Genomic DNA, 22,922 nt, shown 5'->3' on the forward strand with positions numbered 1-22,922 from the left:
CTGCCAATCCTCTCGATGAGGATATCTTCAGAGTTGGAGGGGCTATAGGCACTTTTGTGGCTTGGCTAGTAGACCTTGTTCAAGTAATTCCTCCTATGGTATTTTTCACCTTATGCTCACTCATATTATATATATTGATCTATAATTGATATGTTTTTCATGATTATTTCAGTAAAATCTATATTCCACCCCTAATAGCACCCAGAAGTCTAAGCCATCTTCTGGGGATATGAGCTCAAAGTCATCTACTAGGGATGTGAGCTCCAAGAAGACTACCAACTATTGTCCTCAACTGATGGAGCATGTAAAGAAAATGGGAGATGATATGATAATTATATCAATTCCTAAGGAAGTCTACAGGGATAATGTTGATGAATACGTTGGCATGAGTGAAGTCTGGGATGTATATAAACATGATTGTATAGGTGTATGTGTTGGATGTATATATATAAGGCAAATTATGTTTTCTTAACTTTTCCCTTTTGCATGGATGCGTGTTATAATTAACTAACATTTGTGTTATATATATTAGGTACTTGTATGAAAATTTTATTAAGGTAAATAAGAAAAAGGTGATGTTCATATCCCCACACCTTACTCCTTTGATGTCGCACGAAAAAAATAAGATTGGGGAAAAACATAATGAATTATAGATAATCTCATCCATCATAAAGAAGATGCAAATTTATTTCTTGCACCTTTTAATAACGGGTGAGCATTTTGTAATTGTCTTTTATATTTCTTTCTTTAGTATGTTTGTTGTGCTTAACATTTCCTAACCATGTACATATGTTTTGTTAGGCAACATTGGGTTTTGGTTTCAATCAATCGGGTCAATGAAGAAATATCCTACTTTGACTCATTGCCACGTGGTGATATGAACAACTATGCCGCTATGAAAGAGATATTGTCTAAGTAAGTGGACTACTCATTTAAACTTTTAGTTAAACTTTCACTTTCCTAGTTTTTTATTAATTAAGTACATTTTCTATTGTTTAGTTTGGTGAAAGTTTACAAATTGAATAATCGTAGTAGAAACAAGTTACCAAATCACAACAAAATCAAGTAGACTCGTATACAGGTATTGACACAAATCATCTCAAACAATTATATGTGTAATGTCCAACTAATGTTATACTTATATGTTTACTTCATTTTAAATGTAGACCCCTTGCCAAAAAAAAGGTAGATTGCGACAATTACATGCTGAAATTCATGAAGGAGATCATTCAGCACTGGCCAACTAACGAAATCAAGTTTGTTTGCAAATCATATACAGCTGACCAAGTAAACCAGATTAGAGAACAATGGTCAAAGTTTGTACTTAGTTTAGTTCGCAAATGATAGGTATAGTAAATTAGTTTTGCACAAATTGTAGCTTAGGGAATTCAATTAATGTTCAATGTAATGTATATGATTTGGTCAATGTAATATATGTTTATATAAACAGTGTAATTAATGTCCAATATATAAATTCAGTTGAAATTCAGTTGTGTTCATATAATTGTCATTAGGTGTTTCTGTATGCATTGATATTGTTGTTATGTTCTATTTTTGTATGCATCAGGATATTTTCTGTTGTGTGCGTAACTTTGTAGAATTAGGAATAATGGTCTTCGATAGTGCTTTTTTTATGATTGCACTATTGTTATACCAATACAACAAAGCTTTTTAATAATGCGTTGTTGATTACGTTGAATTCAACAGCACATTCTCAAAAAAGCGTTGTTGCTTTCATTGAATTCAATAGCGCATGAACAAAAAAATGATGTTGAATACTTATCTCTCATTCATTCTCTTTTAACTATACAACAGTGCATACGATAAGAAGCATTGTCGATATGATCAAAACTATTTCCTCTGTACTTAATTGCTTAACATAGTATTTAATCGATTAATTGTTTGAATGTTATTTATTGTCATTATTAATTGTTCTATATATTTAATTGATTGTCATTAATCAAATGTCATAATGTAATTACTAATTTGAATTTCATTAAAAAAAATTATTATATCTTCCACAATATTTCCTTAAGATTGCGCTATGGAACACTTACCTTCATATTTGAATGTAGAGTTTTTCCATAGTGTATCCTGTTGTTACCGTACCATGTTCCAACATTTCCTTTAGGTTGCGCTGTTGATTAGGTATCATTGACAGCGCCTTCTTCATTATGTGTTGTTGAAGATACTATCAGACCTTAAAAAATTAAAATGTTCTCGCATTCTCACACGTTCATCAGCAATCCCAACACACATTTACTCAACAGCGAAACACATTTGCTCTCAAAATCGACCTCGAAAATCATTCAAACTCATCATCATTCATTCATTCAACACCAAAAATCATTCACTCATTCAACACGAAAATCATTCAACACCGATTTCAAAAATCCTTCACTCGTTTAACCTCAAAATCATCATTCACGCATTCAACACCGAATAGACAGTGAGTTTTTCTTATAGTTATTTTCCTTTTTAATTACATTATATTTAGCTTGTATTGAGTTATAAATATTTTCCTTATAAATGAGTGAAAGTGATTTCACTCATTTAGCTTGTATTGAGTTGGGGTTTCCGACTCATTTAGCTTACATTATGAGTTACAGTTCTGATCATAATAATGCATTTGCTCTGCTTGGTGAGCTTAACTCCAAGCTTTAGGGATTCATGCTCATTATATTTTTTTTGTTAATAGAAAATGGATCGAAAATGGATGAGTGCCAATCGATTGACGAAGGAGTATGAAGAAGGAGTGAAATCATTTGTTAGGTTTGCAATTGAGAATATTGAAAACCCTAATAGAATTTTATGTCCTTGATTCAGATGTTGTTACTCAAACAAAATTACTCCAAATGAGTTAAAAGATCATTTAGTGTGTCATGGTATTGATCAGTTACACATGGTGATTTCATGGGCATTCTAAAGCCTTGACATGCATACAAAAAACATTTGGTGAAGGTATTACTGGGAAAGAAATATTGACTATAACATGAACTGAATTGAGCAAGTGCACTTAAATGTTTTACATAATGCCGACGAGGTTGAGCCATATGTTGAAACACACAAGGAGATGCTAAGGAAGTGTTACCCAAGTAAGAATGAAAATTGGATTTCCAAAGAGCATAATCTGTGTTTCATAAAGTGCCTAAAAAATCACATTATGAGGAGTTGAATATAAATGCACATTCGATTTTCGAAAGATTTAAATGGTTAGCCAATAGTCCAAGCCTTCATGTCATATCCTACACTAGTTACCTGATTAATGGGTTCATATTTTATACGAAAAACAAGATGATCAAAGTAAAATGCAAAATAGTGGTGTGACTCTTGTTGCTCGAACTTAACACATGACAAGTGTAAAAGATAGAAATCCAATTAATGTGAACATGTCATACTTTGGAGTGATTGAATGCATATGGGAATTGAATTACACAATGTTTAGGATGCCGATTTTTTATTGTATGTGGGTTGATAACAATAATGGCTTCCGAGTTGATGAGTTAGGGTTCATGCAAGTGAATATTAATAGGGCAGGATATAAAGATGAGTCATTTATTCTAGCATCACAAGCTCAACAAGTATTCTATGTTAGTGGTCCAGCTGATATGAAATGGTACATTGTTCTTTTAACTATCAAAACAATCGTCAATAATATTGATGACCAAAAAATATAAAGATATTGATGAAGATAATCCTTTTTTTGGGACATATCAGTCATGTGAGAGCGGACCAACTATGGATGATGATTTATATACAAGAGATGATCATGATGAATGGCTTTAGGTAAATCAATATGCTCCTCTAGACAAGGATGACCCTAAAAGACAAAAGCAATCAAAGAAAAGGAAAAAATAGATGCAAGTAGTCTTTGTATAATTTTGATGGTTTGTAATTTGTATAATATTGTTTCTTTGTAATTTATGTAATTATGTACTCTGTCAAAACATAATTGGCATGATATTCATTGTTTGTATTTTGTATTATATTGATATTTAATAAAACAAACTTTTGGCATGTATTAATGTGTCTGAATTGTTCAAAATCTATAAATGTATGTGTTGTTGACAATGTTTGTTCTGCTAATAAATGTATATGCAAGTATTAATTTATACAAATCAACAACGAATTCTAAGAGAAGCCCTGGCATGCGCTGTAGTTAAAGGATAACTACAACATCGCTTTTATTTTTTTATATAGAAAACGATGTGGTACATTATTAATACAAAAGCGATATGCATGTGATGCATTGTTGTATTAAGGTGATGTTTGAGAAAATTTATGAATAATACAACAACGGTTTTATGTTATTGTGTTGTTAAATATATCAACTTCAACAACGCAACAACAAACGTTGTAATTAAGACATATAAAATGCACTGTTTATTTAAGACTATATGATAGTGCTTTGTGGACGATTCATTGTTGTATTGATCCACTATATGACAACACTTTGTGGACAAGGCACTGTTGTATTGATGCACTATATGACACCGCTTTTTATATGTTGTGTTGTGGTATATAATCAATACATCAGCGTTTGTGAAGCGTTGTTAATGATGACCATATACTATTATGGTCAAACAGAAAGCGCATGAAAACGTTGTTATACATCTAAACTAAGCGTTGTTGAACGGCAACTCTGGCATAGTGGTGGGTCCTTAGGCAAATTTTTCAGATGATACAGGGCTTCTTTGGTAATTCTCAAACACTATGAAAATATCCTTAGTCTCCCCATTTGAGCCATAGACATTATGAAAGGAGATTTCTTATGATTGACCTATAAAACATCAATATCACGGGGAGGGTAGTTTTTCATAAGTTTTCCTTGACATTGAATCATTAGGAAATAAATAAACTCTTATGACTCGGAGGATAAAAAAGTAAAAGTCAAGTCAAACAAAATTGTTTGTCAGTCAAAGTGCAAAATGAATTACATAAAAATAAAAGCTCGCTAAGAATCCTCAATGTCTCAGGCAAAAGTTAAGGCAAACGAAATGCACTATTAAGTACCGTCAAAAGAACTATTCACATCTTACCGGGTAAGGTTACAATATTGACCCATTACATTACAAAAATCCTAGTAATAATGTCATGTTAGAAAACTATTGAAAAAAGGACAAAGGAGATATGAGAAAGTTGAAATGGGTATGGGAAACACATATTTGAGCCATCTTTTCTTGGAAATCCTTAGCCAAACCATGATAAAGCTCAAAAAAAGACCTTGTTAATGGTCGATTTGCCTAGGATTCACACCATGGCAAAGAAATGCTGACTCCACTAAACTCCACCTTTGATAGAAATATCTTAGTTAATGCATGAAATATATTCTCTCTTGAAGATCGTCATCATGGTCACCACATTATATTTCCCAAATACATCTTCGATGTCATATTCAATTCTCTTGTCACCACGTATAGGCCAAACACTTACCAAGTTTGCATGATAATTGTTTTTAGTATTTCTTTTTAAAGAGTTGTGCGTGAAATAAAGAACACTAAATCAGATGAGAAATAATCACTCAAATTGGGGCAGTGTTTGGGATGATTCTTGTGGAAGACCTCTCAAATTAAAGTGTGGAATGACAATTGGAGTAGAAGGATAACCCTCAGAATCTCACACTTGGGCAATTTTTGGGTAGATTTCATGAAGCCCAAAGCTGAGGCAATTTTACATAAGGTTGTTCACAAAAAAAGCAAATAGAGTGCTAGGTTGAAAACCTGCAAGGGCGACCTAAGAAAAGGAGAGCGATACTATGTCGAAAACCTGAAAAGGTGATTTAGTATCAATGCAAAAATAGGGAATTCCCGACAATAACCTACATAACTTATTTTGGGAAAAAATTAGGAAAAATTAAATGAACACCCTTAAGATGAAGTCTTACTACTACATATCATCGATCATCCAAATTGTGGTAGTTTATAAACAATAACCACCTGAATGAAGACAATATGTCAAAATATGCATACTGGGGCAGTTTTTGTTGTTACAAAAATATCAACGCTTTAGAAAGAATTCCTTAGCCAGCCTACACTCGGGCAGTATGACTGAGCTTAGTCACTATCCTCAAGATTATATTATGGTAATTTTTTGGACCACCTTAAGAGAAAGAAGTATTCAGCTAAACTGTGGCAAATTTTGATGGGTGAAAAGTATGGTACCAATCAACAGTAGACATCAAGGGTCACTTTAGTCGAGTATGCAAAAGTTTATGAGTTCAATCCAAAAAATATAAAAATAAATTCATACAGTACAAACATCAACATGAATGCACACATATCCAAACAATCATACCATTCATCTGAACCATTTGAAATTCCGATGACCCCATGCTTGACGACCTCGAAGTCAATCTTTCCAGGCTCTGTTCCCGAACTTATAAAATTTGAGGGTCCCGTACTTGACAACCTCAAATTGTGTCTTCGAGGACCTCGTGCTTGACGACCTCAGAGTCAATCTTTCCAGGGTCTTTGCCTGATCTTTTACAATTTGAGGGCCCCGTGCTTGACGACCTCAAATTGTGCCTTCGAAGATCTCGTGCTTGACGACCTCAAAGTCAATCTTCCTAGGATTCATGCCCAACCTCTTAAATTTGAGGGTCTCGTGCTTGACGACATCAAATTGTGCCTTCGAGGACCCCGTGCTTGACGACCTCAAAGTCAATCTTCCCAGGCTCTACGCTTGACCATTTAAATTTGAGGTCCCCGTGCTTGACGACCTCAAATTGTACTTTTGAGGACCTCGTGCTTGATGACCTCGAAGTCATTCTTTTCAAGCTCTATGCTTGGCGTTTTAAAATTTGAGGGCTACGTGCTTGACGACCTCGAAGTCAATATTTCCAAGCTCCATGCTTGGAGTTTTACAATTTGAGGGCCCCGTGCTTGACGACCTCAAATTGTACTTTCGAGGACCCCGTGCTTGACGACCTCGAAGTCAATCTTTCCAGGCTCTATGCTTGGCGTTTTTAAAATTTTAGGGGTCATGCTTGACGACCTCAAATTTTACTTTCGAGGACCCCGTGCTTGACGACCTCAAAGTCAATCTTTCCAAGCTTTGTGCTTGGCGTTTTTAAAATTAGAGGGCCCTGTGCTTGACGACCTCAAATTTTACTTTCGATGACCACGTGCTTGACGACCACGAATTCAATCTTTCTAGGCTTTGTGCTTGGCGTTTTTAAAATTTGAGGGGTCTGTGCTTGACGACCTCAAATTGTACTTTCGAGGACACCGTGCTTGGCGACCTCGAAGTCAATCTTTCCAGGCTCTGTGCTTGGCGTTTTTAAAATTTGAGGGTCCGTGCTTGACGACCTCAAATTATACTTTCGAGGACCTCGTGCTTGACGACCTCGAAGTCAATCTTTCTAGGCTCCATGTCTGGATTTTTAAAATTTGAGGGACCTGTGCTTGACGACCTCAAATTGTACTTTTGAGGACCCCGTGCTTGACGAGCTAGAAATCAATCGTTTCAGGCCCCGTACTTGATGTAAACTTAATTTCCAGCTTTCGGCAACTTGTGTTATTGGTTAGACCTCAATATCTATGTCACCACAACAAAAATTCTTTTGTGCCTTGACAAAATTAGCATTCATTTCTTTACTAGTTACTTACCATGATAGCACTCAAACCTTAGTTTAGTTGCTATCTAATAAGCAACAAGTAAAGAGGGGCAGCTGTGAACACCCAATTTTGTTCGGCCCAAAATAACTTTTAAAAAAAATATAAAATAAATTTTAAAAAACAAACATATTTCAAAAATAAAAATTAACATGTGTCAAAAATTCTTAATGAGTAATCATTGACTCAATAATGAATAAATAATACTTTATTTTTTGTTTTTGGTTTTTAAACGGATTTTAAGTGACTTAATGAATATTTACTATCCTGACTATGGAAACATTCCATTTCTGGAAATAAAACACATGCTAAATGTCACATATTTTCGTTATCTTAATTAAATAAAAATAAAAAATTTGTGTTTAAAATATTGTTTGTGATTTTATGAAAATCAAATGATTGTTTGTTTTCTATTTAAAGGTAATGCAATAACTTTGAGAATTTTTAGAGTCGTTATGGTATTTCTACCCAAAAAAATGGTTTTCACCTACTACTATATTTTTTAAGGATCAAATAATTATTTTTATTTTTTTACTCACTTGGGGGTATTACAACTAATTTTCAGCTTGATTAAAATTATGGGGCGATGTTTAGAATAATTGGACATTTTATATGGTGTGTTGCGATCAAAAAATAACATATTCAAATAAGTAAATAATTAAATTCGAATTTTCAAAATTTAAACAAACATTAATACAATTCAAATTTTAAATAGGGAATTCATTAAGGGAGAAAACATTTCCCCTTAATCCTCTCCCATTTCTTAATGGGGAAGATTTGTTTTTTGAAAAAAAAAAACATATTTAATTTCACTATAAATATGCACTATCACTAAGCTACAAAGAGGAACTTGAAAAAACAACTAATCCACACCAATCCCAAATCTACATACATAAGGAACACAAATCATTCATCATCTATTCCCAAAAATCCACAATAACCCAAAAAAAAATTTCATACACAAAAAAATCAGAGAACCAACATCAATCCAAAACGCCCAAAAAAACCCTTCATTTATCATCTATATCCAAAAACCACATCACACACAATAACTCAAAAAAATATAATCTCATCACTACCAGTCATTTTTTTCAACAATAAATCCAAAAGATCCAAAAGAAGAGAGAAAATAGATAATAAGTAAGTGGTGGTGCCAAGAAGGCCGGCGACTTCACTAAAATAAAATCCCAAAAACTAACAAAAAGCAATATCAGCGTGTTTGTAGACAAGGGCATGTAAGATGGGAGGATACTGGGTTTCATAAGCCACTAGCAATGACAACACGCTTATAAACTAATCTGATCTCCAGGTAATAATTTTTACTTGGCATACCATTATAAACAATTTCCACCAGCATAAAACAAGCATAGATAAGTAAGCACGAAACCATATATATAACCCTTCCAATAATTATAAAACGGTATAATTGTAGTAATGTGCCAGCATCGGCGGCTTTGATGCTTATAATTTTAAAATCTCACTACATCACATTTATCAATTATTGCTATGTAGATTATGTTTTTTGTTGTTGCTATTTCTAAAGAAATTATTATATATCTATAAAAAGTCTCAAATTTTGTTTCCTTTTTAATTCTTATACGTACCTACATTTTTATAAGAATAACAATTAATAATAGTTTGACGAAGTGTTACGCTTCTAAATTATTTTAAAAAAAGTAGTAATATTAGTAATCAAAAACATTTTAAATGGGAATTTGATAACGATGTTATGTCTCGTGTTCCATCTTTCTTTCAGTTTAAGATTGGAGGGACATTTGCTTTGCTGGTTAGTGGCCTTGTGTCACATCTGGTATTGGCGTTGTGTCACATCTGGTTAGTGGCCTTGTGTCACATCTGGTTAGTGGCCTTGTGTTCCCATGTATTGTGAGTTAGCCGCTTAGGGAGCTAGTCTCTTCTCGTAACTAAACTATGATATTTGGTTTCATTTCTTTTAAGATTGGATTCAATCTAGTGACCTTTAGAAGTCTAGAGCTTTTATCTAGTCCACTTTAATCAAGACCTAGTACCTCGCCATAAGGTTATGACCTGTAGACTATTCAAAATCTTGCAAGTGTGCCTTATTTAAGACAAAAAGAAACATAACTTAAATTCTATCTGTTTTCATTTTAAATAGTGACTTTTGTCCCTAAAAAATATGTTCATGCCTGAGTATTATAAGGATTTCATTGCACAAGGATGACTAATTTTGACTTTTGTCCCACAAGGATGACTAATTTCGATTTTTCATTCCCTTCGACGGATTCAATGCCCTAAAGATAATTTTTGTCATCTTAATAAGCTAGATTTTAATCATTTAACTCTGAACAGGCCTTAACAATATAATAAGTGTCAAGTTCATGACGACATTTTACTATATTCTAAATGAGGCTACATTTCCCTAAAATGAAGTATTATATCCTAGGGGCATACAAATTGCAATGACAGTAGTACACATCATGATCAATTATATCATCCATTCATACATATATTCCTTAAAAGTACATCATTCATTCATACATTCATGCAAAAAAATACATAATTCATACATACATCCATGCAAAAAATACATAATTCAAACATCCACAAATACATCATTCACATATTCATCCAAAATATATATCATTCAAACATTCATATAAAAGACGAAAAAATACATCATTCATTCACCAATTCATACATTCATATACTTATTTAAAAAATTAAACAAAAAAAAAATAATCATCCAAACATTGCATGTCATACACCATAAATTATATACACTACACATTATTTGGAAGAACTCATTCATGCAACATCAAATGCATTCATTCAAGAAAAAAATAAAAACGCAAGCATACATTATCCTGGCACTCTCCTATCACTCATCTCATTCATTAGTTGACAATCAATTTTTTTTTCTTTTTAAAAATTGATATTGTTGGACCTGACTCAAGCGATCCGGCAAAAAAAGGAAATAAACAAGCTGCCCATATTGATACATCTTAAGAGCTAGTTTGAAAAGCTTCTCATTATTTTGAAGAGCTCAATTGTCCAATTCGATCCCAATTACTCCTCCATTCCCTCATACCCCCTTTTGTTAATAAAGATTATACTTCTATTGCATATCTTTATAACAAGTATATACTAATGCATTGATCATGCAAATTTCACCATCTCATACCTCACCCTATCAAACATATTAACCCCATTAACTATATTTATTAAAAAACATACAACAAAATAAACCCGAACAAAATAAATTCATGCATTAACGTGAGATATAAGATTTAAAAAACTCATATGGAGGATGATGGAAATGTAAGACCAATATGTTGTGCACTACACCAGATATCGTAATAAACAGCGGTCATTCAACAACAGTCATTAAAAATGAGGCGGAAGAACATCAATAGCACATAACAAAGCAGGCGCTGTCAATTTGTGTAACTTCAACAGCCCATTCTTGACAATCTGCTGTTGAACATCAGTAACGTTAACGATGGCTTAAATGATTTATTTTTAATAACACATTTGATAGAAAGCGTTATTGATGTGAATATATCCAACAACGCATATTTAAGGAAGCACTGTTGAAGATGACATAGTAACTGTGCTTGGTTAATTATGCGGTGTTGATGTTTTACGACTTTTTAAGCGTTCGAGAAATTAATGGTGGAGTAGTTATGCGTCTCTTCCTTTGTTTAAATATTAATAGTTCAGTGGTTATGTGTTTCTTAGTTGTTTAAATATTAATGGTTGAGTGGTTATACGTCTCTTCGTTAGTTGAAATATTAATGGTTGTTCATCTATAAATATTGTGGTTCACTCAATGTTCTATTTCATCAGTAAGCTAAGAGTGAAAAATAGAAAAAAGCACCCAGATTTGTATAGAGGAGTTGAGGAAGAAATTGTGTTTCTATTTTAGAATAATGTCAACGTGGTCTTTAATAAGTTTTGATTTTACAAAAGGGCCCAGATTTCATAAGGAAGGTGACTGTCATACAAGATTTGCATAAAATGATGAAGATTTAGTTCATTGATCTCTTTCAATTTTTTGGTCTCTTTCAATTGGAAGGAAATAAAAGGAAAATGATCAATGAAGTATTTTTCTTCATCATCTCTAGCAATTCATTAAGTTCATTGATTTCCTTCACGACAAACAGACCCCAAATTTTACAAGGAAATCAATGAACTGTTATACAAGATTTGTGTAGATGAGTCGAAGAAAAAATTGTGGGCAAAATTATTTCCTCTTCTACCAAATCATTTAGTTCATTATATTCACATGTACCTAATCATTTAGTTCATTATAATGTATTTTGCCTCTCTGAATGAAAAATAAAACAATTATTTTGGATGTTAATTTCTGTTTTTTGTTAATTATTTGGATGGTTATTCTCTTTAATACTTTTGCATTGTTCCTTATTAATAAACACAATAAACAAATTATCAATACTTAATAAATACAAAACAAATTAACAAAATATATTTTATCCAGTTTCGTATTAATAAACACAATTATATAGTAATAATCTACTTCATGGCAACTTCATGTTAATTTACGTAAACTCATGTTGTATAAATATTTTCCACTGATGTAAAATGTTAATTTAACACCGCATAACTACGAATGTGCTACTAATTAAAAAATGAGTTTAGTTTAACAGCGCATAATTACGATTGCACTGTCAATTAGATTCTATTCAACAACGCATAATTCAGATAGCGCTGCCAATCAGATTCTATTCAACAATGTTACATCTCGGTAGCGTTGTTGATGTGTTAATGAAAATAAGTAGTAACAGCTGGATACGCAATAACAGCGCAATCCTTAATATGCGTTGTTGAAGATGTTGATACAACAACACTACATTCAATATGCATTATGGAAGATGTCGTGTTTATAAAATGAGTAGTGTACAGTTGGATACACAACAACAACGCAATTGTTAATATGCATTATTGAAGATGTCAATACAACAAAGCTACCGATAATATGCGCTATTGAAGAGGTCAATACAACAACGCTATCGTTAATATGCGATGTTAAATGGTTACTATAGTTTAAATATCTAAAACATGAATTGTTTCCTCTACACTCTCAAACTTACTCGAAAAGTAATCCCCACACTCTCAGCAAACCCCATACTCTCATAAACCATCATACTCTCATAAACTGAAAAAACTTCATCAATGGCTTCCCAAAGTGGCGATCATGTATCTCACAGTGGTGAAGAAGCTTCACCGACTCCACAAGACAAGCAAATTGTTGCTCAAAAACGACCTCCATGTGGAATGACTTCCATGAAGAATGTCATTCGATCAAGAAGTAAGGATGTGAAGATAGAAGTTCAATACAACTCTAAAGGCTAACCATTAAACTCGAAGGGTGGCAATGCATTGGTAAGCTACATTGGTGTCGTTGTTAGGCAAAATGTGATGCTAACCTTCAACATTTGGAGCGATGTAGGGAATGCCGTGAAAGAGCGTATTTGGAATGAAATAACAATAAGTTTACTTTTTTAGTTTTTGTGTTTTCATGTAATGTACGTATATGTGTTATGTTTTCATGCAACGTATGTATATGCATGTGTTTGCATGCAACATATAATGTATATGTGTTTTTATTTTAGGCAACTTTTGATGTTGGTGAGGAGCATAAAGATTATATCCTTAAATCGGCTGGCAAGGCTCTCTGACAAATCCGAACTGATGCCGGAAAATTACTCAGAGATGTTGATGGCCATGTCAACCTAAAACCTCCAACTAAATATGCAAATATCGTTGATGAAGAGGATTGGAAGACTTTTGTCACCCTATGTATACAAGACAAGTCTTTCTTGGTAAACTCATATACAAGACGAGTCTTTCTTGATGTTCTATGGGTCGGTGCCCGTAAGAACAAGGATGGTGTCATCGACAATGAGGAAGTTCAAGAAGCGGCAAGACGTGTTGTAAGTGCTCATATTTTTTAAATATACTTAATTTCCATACATTATTTATCAAAATGTGATTAATTAACATTATGTTTTTTATTGATTTGTCAGGTTGCCCTAAAAGAAATGGAGGCAAACCTGGATAATACTTGACAAGGCATTAGGACTGCCTATCTACCCTGGTCGTACCCGAGGTGTGGGATTTGTGGTTAGCAAGCGAACATTTGTACCCCATCTAAAGCATGCAACCAAAGCCCGAATGAGCAAAGTTCAAATTCAACTAGATGGCCACATTCAACGGTTCAACGAATTAGAGCAATCAATGAAGGCGCAGGAAGCTGAGTGGCAACGACTAGCTAGTAATGTTGACATTGTTCCTTCAACCGTCAATGAGAGTTCCACTACACCTGCACCATACAAAATTCCCATTCTGATCCCCACTCCTAAGGTAATTTAGTTAACTTATTTTAATTTAGTCGTTAACTAATTATAAATTTTAACTTACGTACAAGGAATCAGTTCTTACAAACTTTTCCTGGATACCCCAACTAGCTGAGTAGTGGGTGTTGGGAAAATGCACAAGTTGGCAGATGTTATGCTGCATAATGCACGTATCCCACACTATCATGTGAAGGTCTAGATTGACATTGCAATCTATGATAATGCGTTGCTGCCAATTCCTCTCGATGTGGATATCTTCAGAGTTGGAGGGGCTATAGGCACTTTTGTGGCTTGGCCAGTAGACCTTGTTCAAGTAATTCCTCCTAAGGTATTTTTCACCTTATGCTCACTCATATTATATATATATTGATCTATAATTGATATGTTTTATTTGAATATTACAGGAAAATCAACATTCCACCCCAAGTAGCACCCAAAAGACTAAGCCATCTTCTGGGGATGTAAGCTCAAAGCCATCTACTGGGGATGTGAGCTCCAAGAAGACTACCAACTATTATACTCAGCTGATGGAGCATGTAAAGAAGATGGGAGATGATATGAAAATTATATCAATTCCCAAGGAAGTCTACGAGGATAATGTAGATGAATACGTTGGCATGAGTGAAGTCTGGGATGTATATAAACGTGATTGTATAGGTGCAAGTGTTGTTTGTATATATATGAGGTAAATTATGTTTTCTTAACTTTTCACTTTTGATTGGTGGTGTGTTATAATTAACTAACATTTGTGTTATATATATCATAAAAGCGCTGTTGTATTATTAATAAATATTCTCAAACAACACCTTAATATAAAATCGCATCACACATATATCATTGTTATATTAAGCATGTACAACATGATTGTCTATAAAAAGTGTTGTTGTATTAATCCTTTACAATAGTGCATGTCATGGTTTCCCCTAGAATTCGTTGTAGATTTGTAGAAATTAATATCTGCATATACATTTATTAGCAGCATAGACAATCTCAACAGTACAGACATTAATACATTCTCAACACCACAGACACATTAATACAGATCAGAAGTTTGTTATATTAAAATGAATACAATACAACTACAAACAATGAATATCATGCCAATTATATTTTGACAAAGTATATAATTACAAATAAAAAAATTATGTACTTTATCAAAATTGTTAAACCGTACGGTCGGACCAGGTGATTTCATATATAATTAATAATTTTTATCTATAAATATATAATTATATATAAATACAAAATTTTATATAATTAATAATTATGTATAATTATATTGAAGTAAACCGTACGGTCGGACCAGGTGATTTCATATATAATTAATAATTTTTATCTATAAATATATAATTATATATAAATACAAAATTTTATATAACTAATAATTATGTATAATTATATTGAAGTAACATCTCTACATATTTTAGACTGGAGATAAAACAAAATATTAGAAAAATGTTCCACTATTTTAATTTTAAGGACGTTTATTCCGGTTTAACTGTCTATAACACGATCGGACCAAATTTCTCTGGTTCAAAGTGATCCCCCTAATTCGGCCAGGATTACAAACCAGAGTCATTTTTAAGTCCGATCAACGGTCGGACAGGTTGGACTGTTCGGTCTGATCTTCACAATACTGGTTTCATGAGTTTTTAACTCAATTCTCTCACATCCAATGTGAGACTTTACACTTGAATATACCCAACAATCTCTCTCAAGTATAGGTATCATACACTTATGAGTCTCCTTTCCCTTGAATAAACCATGCTTGTCTTAACCGAGTCATCATCTCTAATGTCACTTGTTGGACCCATCCCCTACCAGGGAGCCTCCAACCATCATGATTCCCATTGTTATTGAACATGAGAAAATGGAAGAACCACATGTGAGAAATGGCGTCTTAAACTAAAACCTCAAGACAAAGGATCCAAGGGTTTTGTTATCTAATGCATGACTTTATACTTAAATTTAATTAACAAGATCAATAAAACCAAAGTTTAATTAAAGCTAATAAGCTTATTAGTGCATCAAAGAATACTAGATTAGGAAGAAAATTTTATTGAAAAATAAAACAGTATTTATGTTTTTATAATATTAAGTGAATCATTTTTCTCATTTTATTTTATTCTCGAATCCTTAACTATAAATTGGTTAGCATTTCCTTTCATTAAATTGTTATAACGAGATCCAAATCCAGAAGCAACTTACAAGTTACTTACAACTAAATGTTGTTAACAAATAGCTGAGATGTGTATGTCCCATGAATTCGGCTCCACATGGTACACATATTAAACATTTTCTTTATAATATTAATGCATATACTATTAATTAAATTTCCTTTATAAGCATTTTCATCCAAAGAGTATACATATTATATACCAAAAATGAGTTAGTATAGTGTTATAAAATTCTAAAGATCCTTAAATATGTTTGACACTAGACAATTTTATGTGTGTGAACAACTAACCAATTGATGTGAAGGCTGAAAATCAAGCTCACACGCTACCCCATATATGGTTTTGCAGTATCAGATAATACACATGGTGGGACAAGCTGGCCAGTTATAGATGTAAAGTTCAAGTACCATAAAAGATATTTGGCCTCTAGATCAATTTAGAACTTCAATCACAACTACTTATAGTAAACTTTGCTACATATAAATTTCACTCAGGCAGAAAATAGGATACTGTAATAATGACACTGCATTCTTGACCAGATTCGTTACCTAGAACGTCGAATATTTTTACTAAGTCACTTTATTTCACTCAAAATAGCATAAAACTTAGACATAAATATTTCCTAGAAGAAAATCATTCTTATATAACTTTAATATGGAAAATTAGTATTTAGTACATCTGTGATATTAGTATTTATTAGTTAGTAGCTGTACTACTATCAAAGATAGCACACTTCCCTCTTCGATGAGTATATCTCTCATTTCCTCTCCAAGAGTATAGGAAAGTTCTATGATTTTATCCCTTTTATTTAAAGTTAGATTAAACTTATAACCTTAAAATTCAGAGGAAAAAATCATGTCTCTATTGTGGTTAGAGTGATACTCCTCTCCAGTAATGGAGATGGAAGTTGGGTAAAATAGCGAAGTAAAAGTAACATACATTAACATTTTTATCCTTTTATTTAAATTTAGATTACACTTTTACCCTTAAAATTCAAATGAAAAACTCATTTCCCTCTCCAATGAGGGGTGTCTCTCATCTGTGATAGTAAAAGCTTGTGCAAATGTGAGGAGGAATCCAAATTCTCTATACCAAAAGTTTTATGTGTCTCTATATTAACTCAATGTTGTTTTGTCAAATACCTAAATGTATTAGTATGGCAACTAATGAGAAATTAAATAAGGTGTATTATATATTATTAGGCAAAATCTTATTGGGTTAGTTTAGAGACATAAAAAACTTTTGATTTAGAGAATTTGAGTTTTATGAGAAATTGAGGATAACCATTTCTCCTTTTCGGCCAAGAACCACGTGGCTCCACCAGGATAATATTACCGCTCTATTTCCTACATTTCAATTTCTGGAATTAATCTAGTTGTAACTTGTAACCCAATAATGTTGGATTTTACATTAGTATTTTATTATGGGTTGCCGTTGACTTATTTCAAAGTAAATGAAGTTTTTACATGTATCTAAGAGCTCATAGAAAAATCAAACTATAAATATAAGTTATCACCTCATAATTTCTGCAGAAGAAATTGTAGAATTTAAGTTTTCTTAACATCAACCCTAAGAATATAAAATTAAGGATTGAAAAGGCAAATAAAACTTTGAAAAGCATAAACACATTATTTCGTAAACTCTCTAATAAAATTTAATATTTTATTTAATTTTTTACCTCACTCCTGTTAGGAAAATCTAACTAGTTTATTAAATATTAAACAACAAATAAGTCTTAATCGTAATAACTAAGTGTAGTTACATACTTACATACATCGAGTGACGCCATAATAAAATTATTTTACTTTTGTAAGGATAACGAATACAAAAACATTTTTAACAAATCAAATTACAAGTCTCCTTTTGGTATGGTTTGTGCCACATTTATTGATTGTAGTATGATCCAACGAAACTAGATTGGTAATGTTGGACTTATTAGCAAAGGGTATAGAGGTACAAGTGAGAAAACAGATTAAGACCTTTAGGCAAGGGTTTATGAGTTTTTTAAACTTAAAAACTCTTTAACTTATTCTTCCACACTCAATGTGCATGAGACTTTATAATTGAATATATGTAACAATTTCTCCTCAAGTGTAGGTACTAGACATTTATCGGTCTTCTTTCTGTTAAGTTCATTATGTTAGACAAGCCATTAACTATGATATCACTTCAGTTGTGGAACTCGTTCGTAATCGTGGTGTCTCATTGCTTTTGGACATGAGACGATTGAAGAGGTACAAGTGAGACATCATGTCTCAAAACGAAACCTTAATACAATGGTTCCATGAGTCTTTTTTCCTCCTCCTCTCATATATAATGTAGGACTTCATGCTTAAATTTTCTCAACATGTTAAATAAAATCAAAGTTTAATTAAAGCAAATAAGCTTATTAGTGCATCAAAGAATACAAATTTAGAAAGACAAAAATTATTGAAAACAAGAACATTATTTATGTTTTTATAATATATTAAATGAATCATTTTATTCTCCAATCCTTAACTATAAACTAATTAATTTTTTACTTATTTTTATTGATTTAATAACTACACATTGTGTGGGGACAAAATATGTTTTATTAAGTCTAACCTTCTCATCAATTTTATGTTTTCTTAATATCATCCCTAACAATAGAGAATGAAGGATTGAAAATGAAAATAAAACTTTGAAAACCTAAACACATCTTTTTATCAATATATTCAGTACTTAACTCTCTAAAAAAAATTACTATTTAATTTTAAACTTTTTGCCCTCATTCAGTGATACAACAACAAACAAACTTTAGTCCTACAAATTAAGTTCAACTACATAAATTGAATAACATCATAATACTTTATTTATTTTAATTTATTAAAGATAATAAATACAAAAATATAGCTAACCAATCAAACTATAAGTCTCATTTTGGTATGATTTGTATGTGCAACATTTATTAATGGTAGTATGATGCAATTAAACTAGAATGGTAATATTGGAATTGTATGCGGAGTATAGAAGCATGGGAGTTCTCATTAAAACTTTAAGGTAATGGTTTCATGTGGTTATTCAACTTATAAACTATTTCACTCATTCTCTCACAATCAATGTGGGACTTTACACTTGAATATACCCAACAACTTCCCTCAAGTGTGTGTATCACACGTTTATCGACTCACTTTCCCTTTATTCCATCTTGTCTTAACCAATCCATCGACTCTAATGTTATTTTTGGACATGTCAGCAACCGAGGAGCCTCCGACCATTATGATTCTGATTGTTATCGAACATTGGAAGATTGAAGAGCTACATTTGAGAAATCATGTCTTGAACCAAAACCTTAAGACAACGAATTCATAACTATTTTCTACTTATAAACTATCAAGTCATCATCTCATATCTAATGCAGGACTTCACACTTGAATATACTCAATAAATTAAATAAAGTGGAAGTTTTCTTAAAGCAAATAAACTTATTAGCACATCAAATTATAGAATATTAAATTATGTAGAAAAAATTATTTAAAAATAAAACATTATTTATGTTTTTATAATATTAAGTGAACCATTTTTTCTAATTAAATTTATATTATTCTTGAATCCTTACCTATAAATTGGTTAGCATTTCCTTTAATTAAATTGTTGTAACAAGATCCAAATCCATAAGCAACTTACAAGTAATTACAACTAAATGTTGGTAACAAATAGCTGAGATGGGTATGTCCCATGAATTTGACTCCACATAGTACACATATTAAACATTTTCTTTATAATATTAATGCATATACTATTAATTAAATTTCCTTTCCATAGAGTATACATATTATATACGATTATGGAGTTAGTGGTATAAAATTTCATTAAATTCTTAAATGTTTCATATTCGAGAACATAATCTCTAGAACAAAAAATGGAAAGAAAAAAATTTGGCCGTTGATCTACTATATATTTGTTGTGGCTGTATAATTTAGATTTGATTTCAATTCTAAAATTGACTCTCATATTGCTTTCAGAACAGCTGGAGGAGGTGGTGGTGGTGCTGGTGGTGGTGTTGTAGGAGGAGGAATTGGAGGTGGACGTGGTGGCAGCATTGGAGGAGGAGGTGGTGCTTGCGGCGGTGTTGGGGGAGGAATTGAAGGTGCTGCTGGCGGCGGTGTTGGGGGAGGTTTGGTGGTGGCTTAGGAGGTGCAAGTGGAGGTGCTGGAAGAAATTGTAGAATTTAAATTTTCTTAACATCAACCCTAAGAATATGAAATTAAGGATTGAAAAGACAAATAAAATTTTGGAAACCATAAACACATTATTTCATCTATATATTAGGTAATCAACTCTCTAATAAAATTTTAATATTTCATTTATTTTTTACCTCACTCATGTTAGGAAAATCTAATTAATTTATTAAATGTAAAACAACAAATAAGTCTTAACCATACTAGCTAAGTATAGTTACATACTTACATACATCGAATGACATCATAATAAAATTAGTTTAGTTTAGTAAAGATAATGAATACAAAAACATTGTTAACAAATCAAATTATAAGTCTCATTTTGGTATGGTTCGTGCCACATTTATTAATTGTAGTATGATCCAACGAAACTAGATTGATAATGTTGGACTCATTAGCAAAGAGTGTGAACACCCAATTTTGTCCGTCTCAACATAACTTCACAAAAAAATATATAAAATAAATTTAATAAAACAAACATATTTCAAAAATAAAAATTAACATGTGTCAAAAATGCTTAATGAGTAATTATTGACTCAATAATGAATTAATGATACATTATTTTCGTTTTTTGTTTTTAAACGGATTTTAAGTGACTTAATGAATATTTATTATCCTGATTATGGAAACATTCCATTTCTGGAAGAAAAAAAACACATGCAACATTTACATAATTTTCAATTTCTTAATGAAAGAAAAAAACAATTGTGTTTGAAATATTGTTTGCGATTTTATGAAAATCAAATGATTGTTTGTTTTCTACTCAAATAATTAATTTTATTTTTTTGACTCACTTTGGGGCATTACAACTAATTTTTAGCTTGATTAAAATTATTGGGCGATGTTTAGAATAATCGAACATTTTATGTGATGTCTTGGATCAAAAAACATCATACTCATATTGTTTCAAATAAATAAATAAATAAATTTTAATTTTCAAAATTTAAAAAAACATTAATACAATTCAAATTTTAAATCTGGAATTCATTAAGGGAGAAAACATCTCCCCTTAATCCTCTCTCATTTCTTAACGGGGAAGATTTGTTTTTTGAAAAAAAAGACACATGCTTAAGTTCACTATAAATATGCACTATCATCAAGCTACAAAGAGGAAGTTGAAAAAACAACTAATCCACACCAATCCCAAATCTACATACATAACAAACACAAATCATCCATCATCTATTCCCAAAAATCCACAATAATCCAAAAAATATTTTCATACTCAAAAACAAATCAGAGAACCAACATCAATCCAAAATCACCCAAAAAAATCCTTCATTTATCATCTATATCCAAAAACCACATCACACACAATAACCCCAAAATAAATTCCATAAAAAGTCTCAAATTTTGCTATTTCTAAAGAAATTATTATATATCCATAAAAAGTCTCAAATTTTGTTTCCTTTTTAATTCTTATACAGTACCTACATTTTTATAAGAATAACAATAACAATTATTAATAGTTTAACTAAGTGTTACGCTTCTAAATTATTTTAAAGAAAGTAGTAATATTAGTAATCAAAAACATTTTAAATGGGAATTTGATAACGATGTTATGTCTCCTGTTGCATCTTTCTTTCCATTCGAGCTGAGAAGCGGTTGCAGTCATTAGTACTTCCTCTATTAATTATCGAAGCGAAAAGAATGTATGTAACCAATGTCAACTCTTTGTTTATTAAATCCCCCAACCAATTTAAATATTTTCTACACTTTTAATTAATTAAAATTAATCAAGTTAATCAATTTTAATCCAGAACTACGTAGTCTTGTTTTCCCTATTGCACCTAGGGATACGTAGGAGCAAGATGAACTCTTGTCAGACACAAAAATAAAAAATAAATATTTTGTTTTAAGTAATTTAATTTTTATAAATGAAGGGTATTTAATTCTTGCAATTAGTTAATTTACCATTTAATGACGGGCGAAATGGATGCTAATACCTTCCTCGATTCTTAATGACTCCCGAACCTGAATATCATAGTCCAAGGCCCAATGTGATTGGGCCAAAAGAATTTTCTATATTTTTGGCATAAAAATGTAGTGGCGACTCTAAGAGGACGTGCAGCCGAAAATCGGGGCACGACAGTTGACGACTCTACTGGGAATTTTTTTAAGTGAGTCAGGCCCAATAGTGCTATTTGGTTGGATCTAAATACCCTCATTTTTTTACAAATAAAATAAAATATATAAATAATACATGCATTCTTCATTTTATTTATTTCCATTTAGTTAATTATTTTTATATATTTATCTAACTATTATGTAGCTTTTGCGGTGTAATTTATTTTAAATTATTGTGCTTCCTCACACACTCACATAATACACTTGAGTTTGCACACACATATGCCCTATACTCGGGTATCAGAGATTAAGTTTAAGATTGGAGGGACATTTGCTTTGCTGGTTAGTGGCCTTGTGTCACATCTGGTATTGGCGTGATGGACGATCCAGATTGTTCCCATGTATTGTGAGTTAGCCGCTTGGGGAGCTAGTCTCTTCTCATAACTAAACTATGATATTTGGCTTCATTTCCTTTAAAATTAGATTCAATCTGGTGACCTTTAGAAG

At 31.9% G+C, this 22,922-nt stretch overlaps 1 protein-coding gene across 1 annotated transcript in view; it reads left to right on the plus strand.

The window, feature by feature from the left end:
- The window catches only part of LOC109353872 (glycine-rich cell wall structural protein-like), a 29,383-nt gene that overhangs the window by 452 nt on the left and 6,009 nt on the right, over positions 1-22,922 (plus strand). The window contains exons 2-4 of the mRNA XM_019596232.1: positions 206-440; positions 18,320-18,380; positions 20,133-20,191. Coding sequence (XP_019451777.1) covers positions 206-440; positions 18,320-18,380; positions 20,133-20,191 — 355 coding nt within the window. The remainder of the gene's footprint in view (positions 1-205; positions 441-18,319; positions 18,381-20,132; positions 20,192-22,922) is intronic.

Source organism: Lupinus angustifolius, chromosome LG08, assembly GCF_001865875.1.
Source record: "Lupinus angustifolius cultivar Tanjil chromosome LG08, LupAngTanjil_v1.0, whole genome shotgun sequence".
NCBI classification, from domain to species: Eukaryota; Viridiplantae; Streptophyta; class Magnoliopsida; order Fabales; family Fabaceae; genus Lupinus; species Lupinus angustifolius.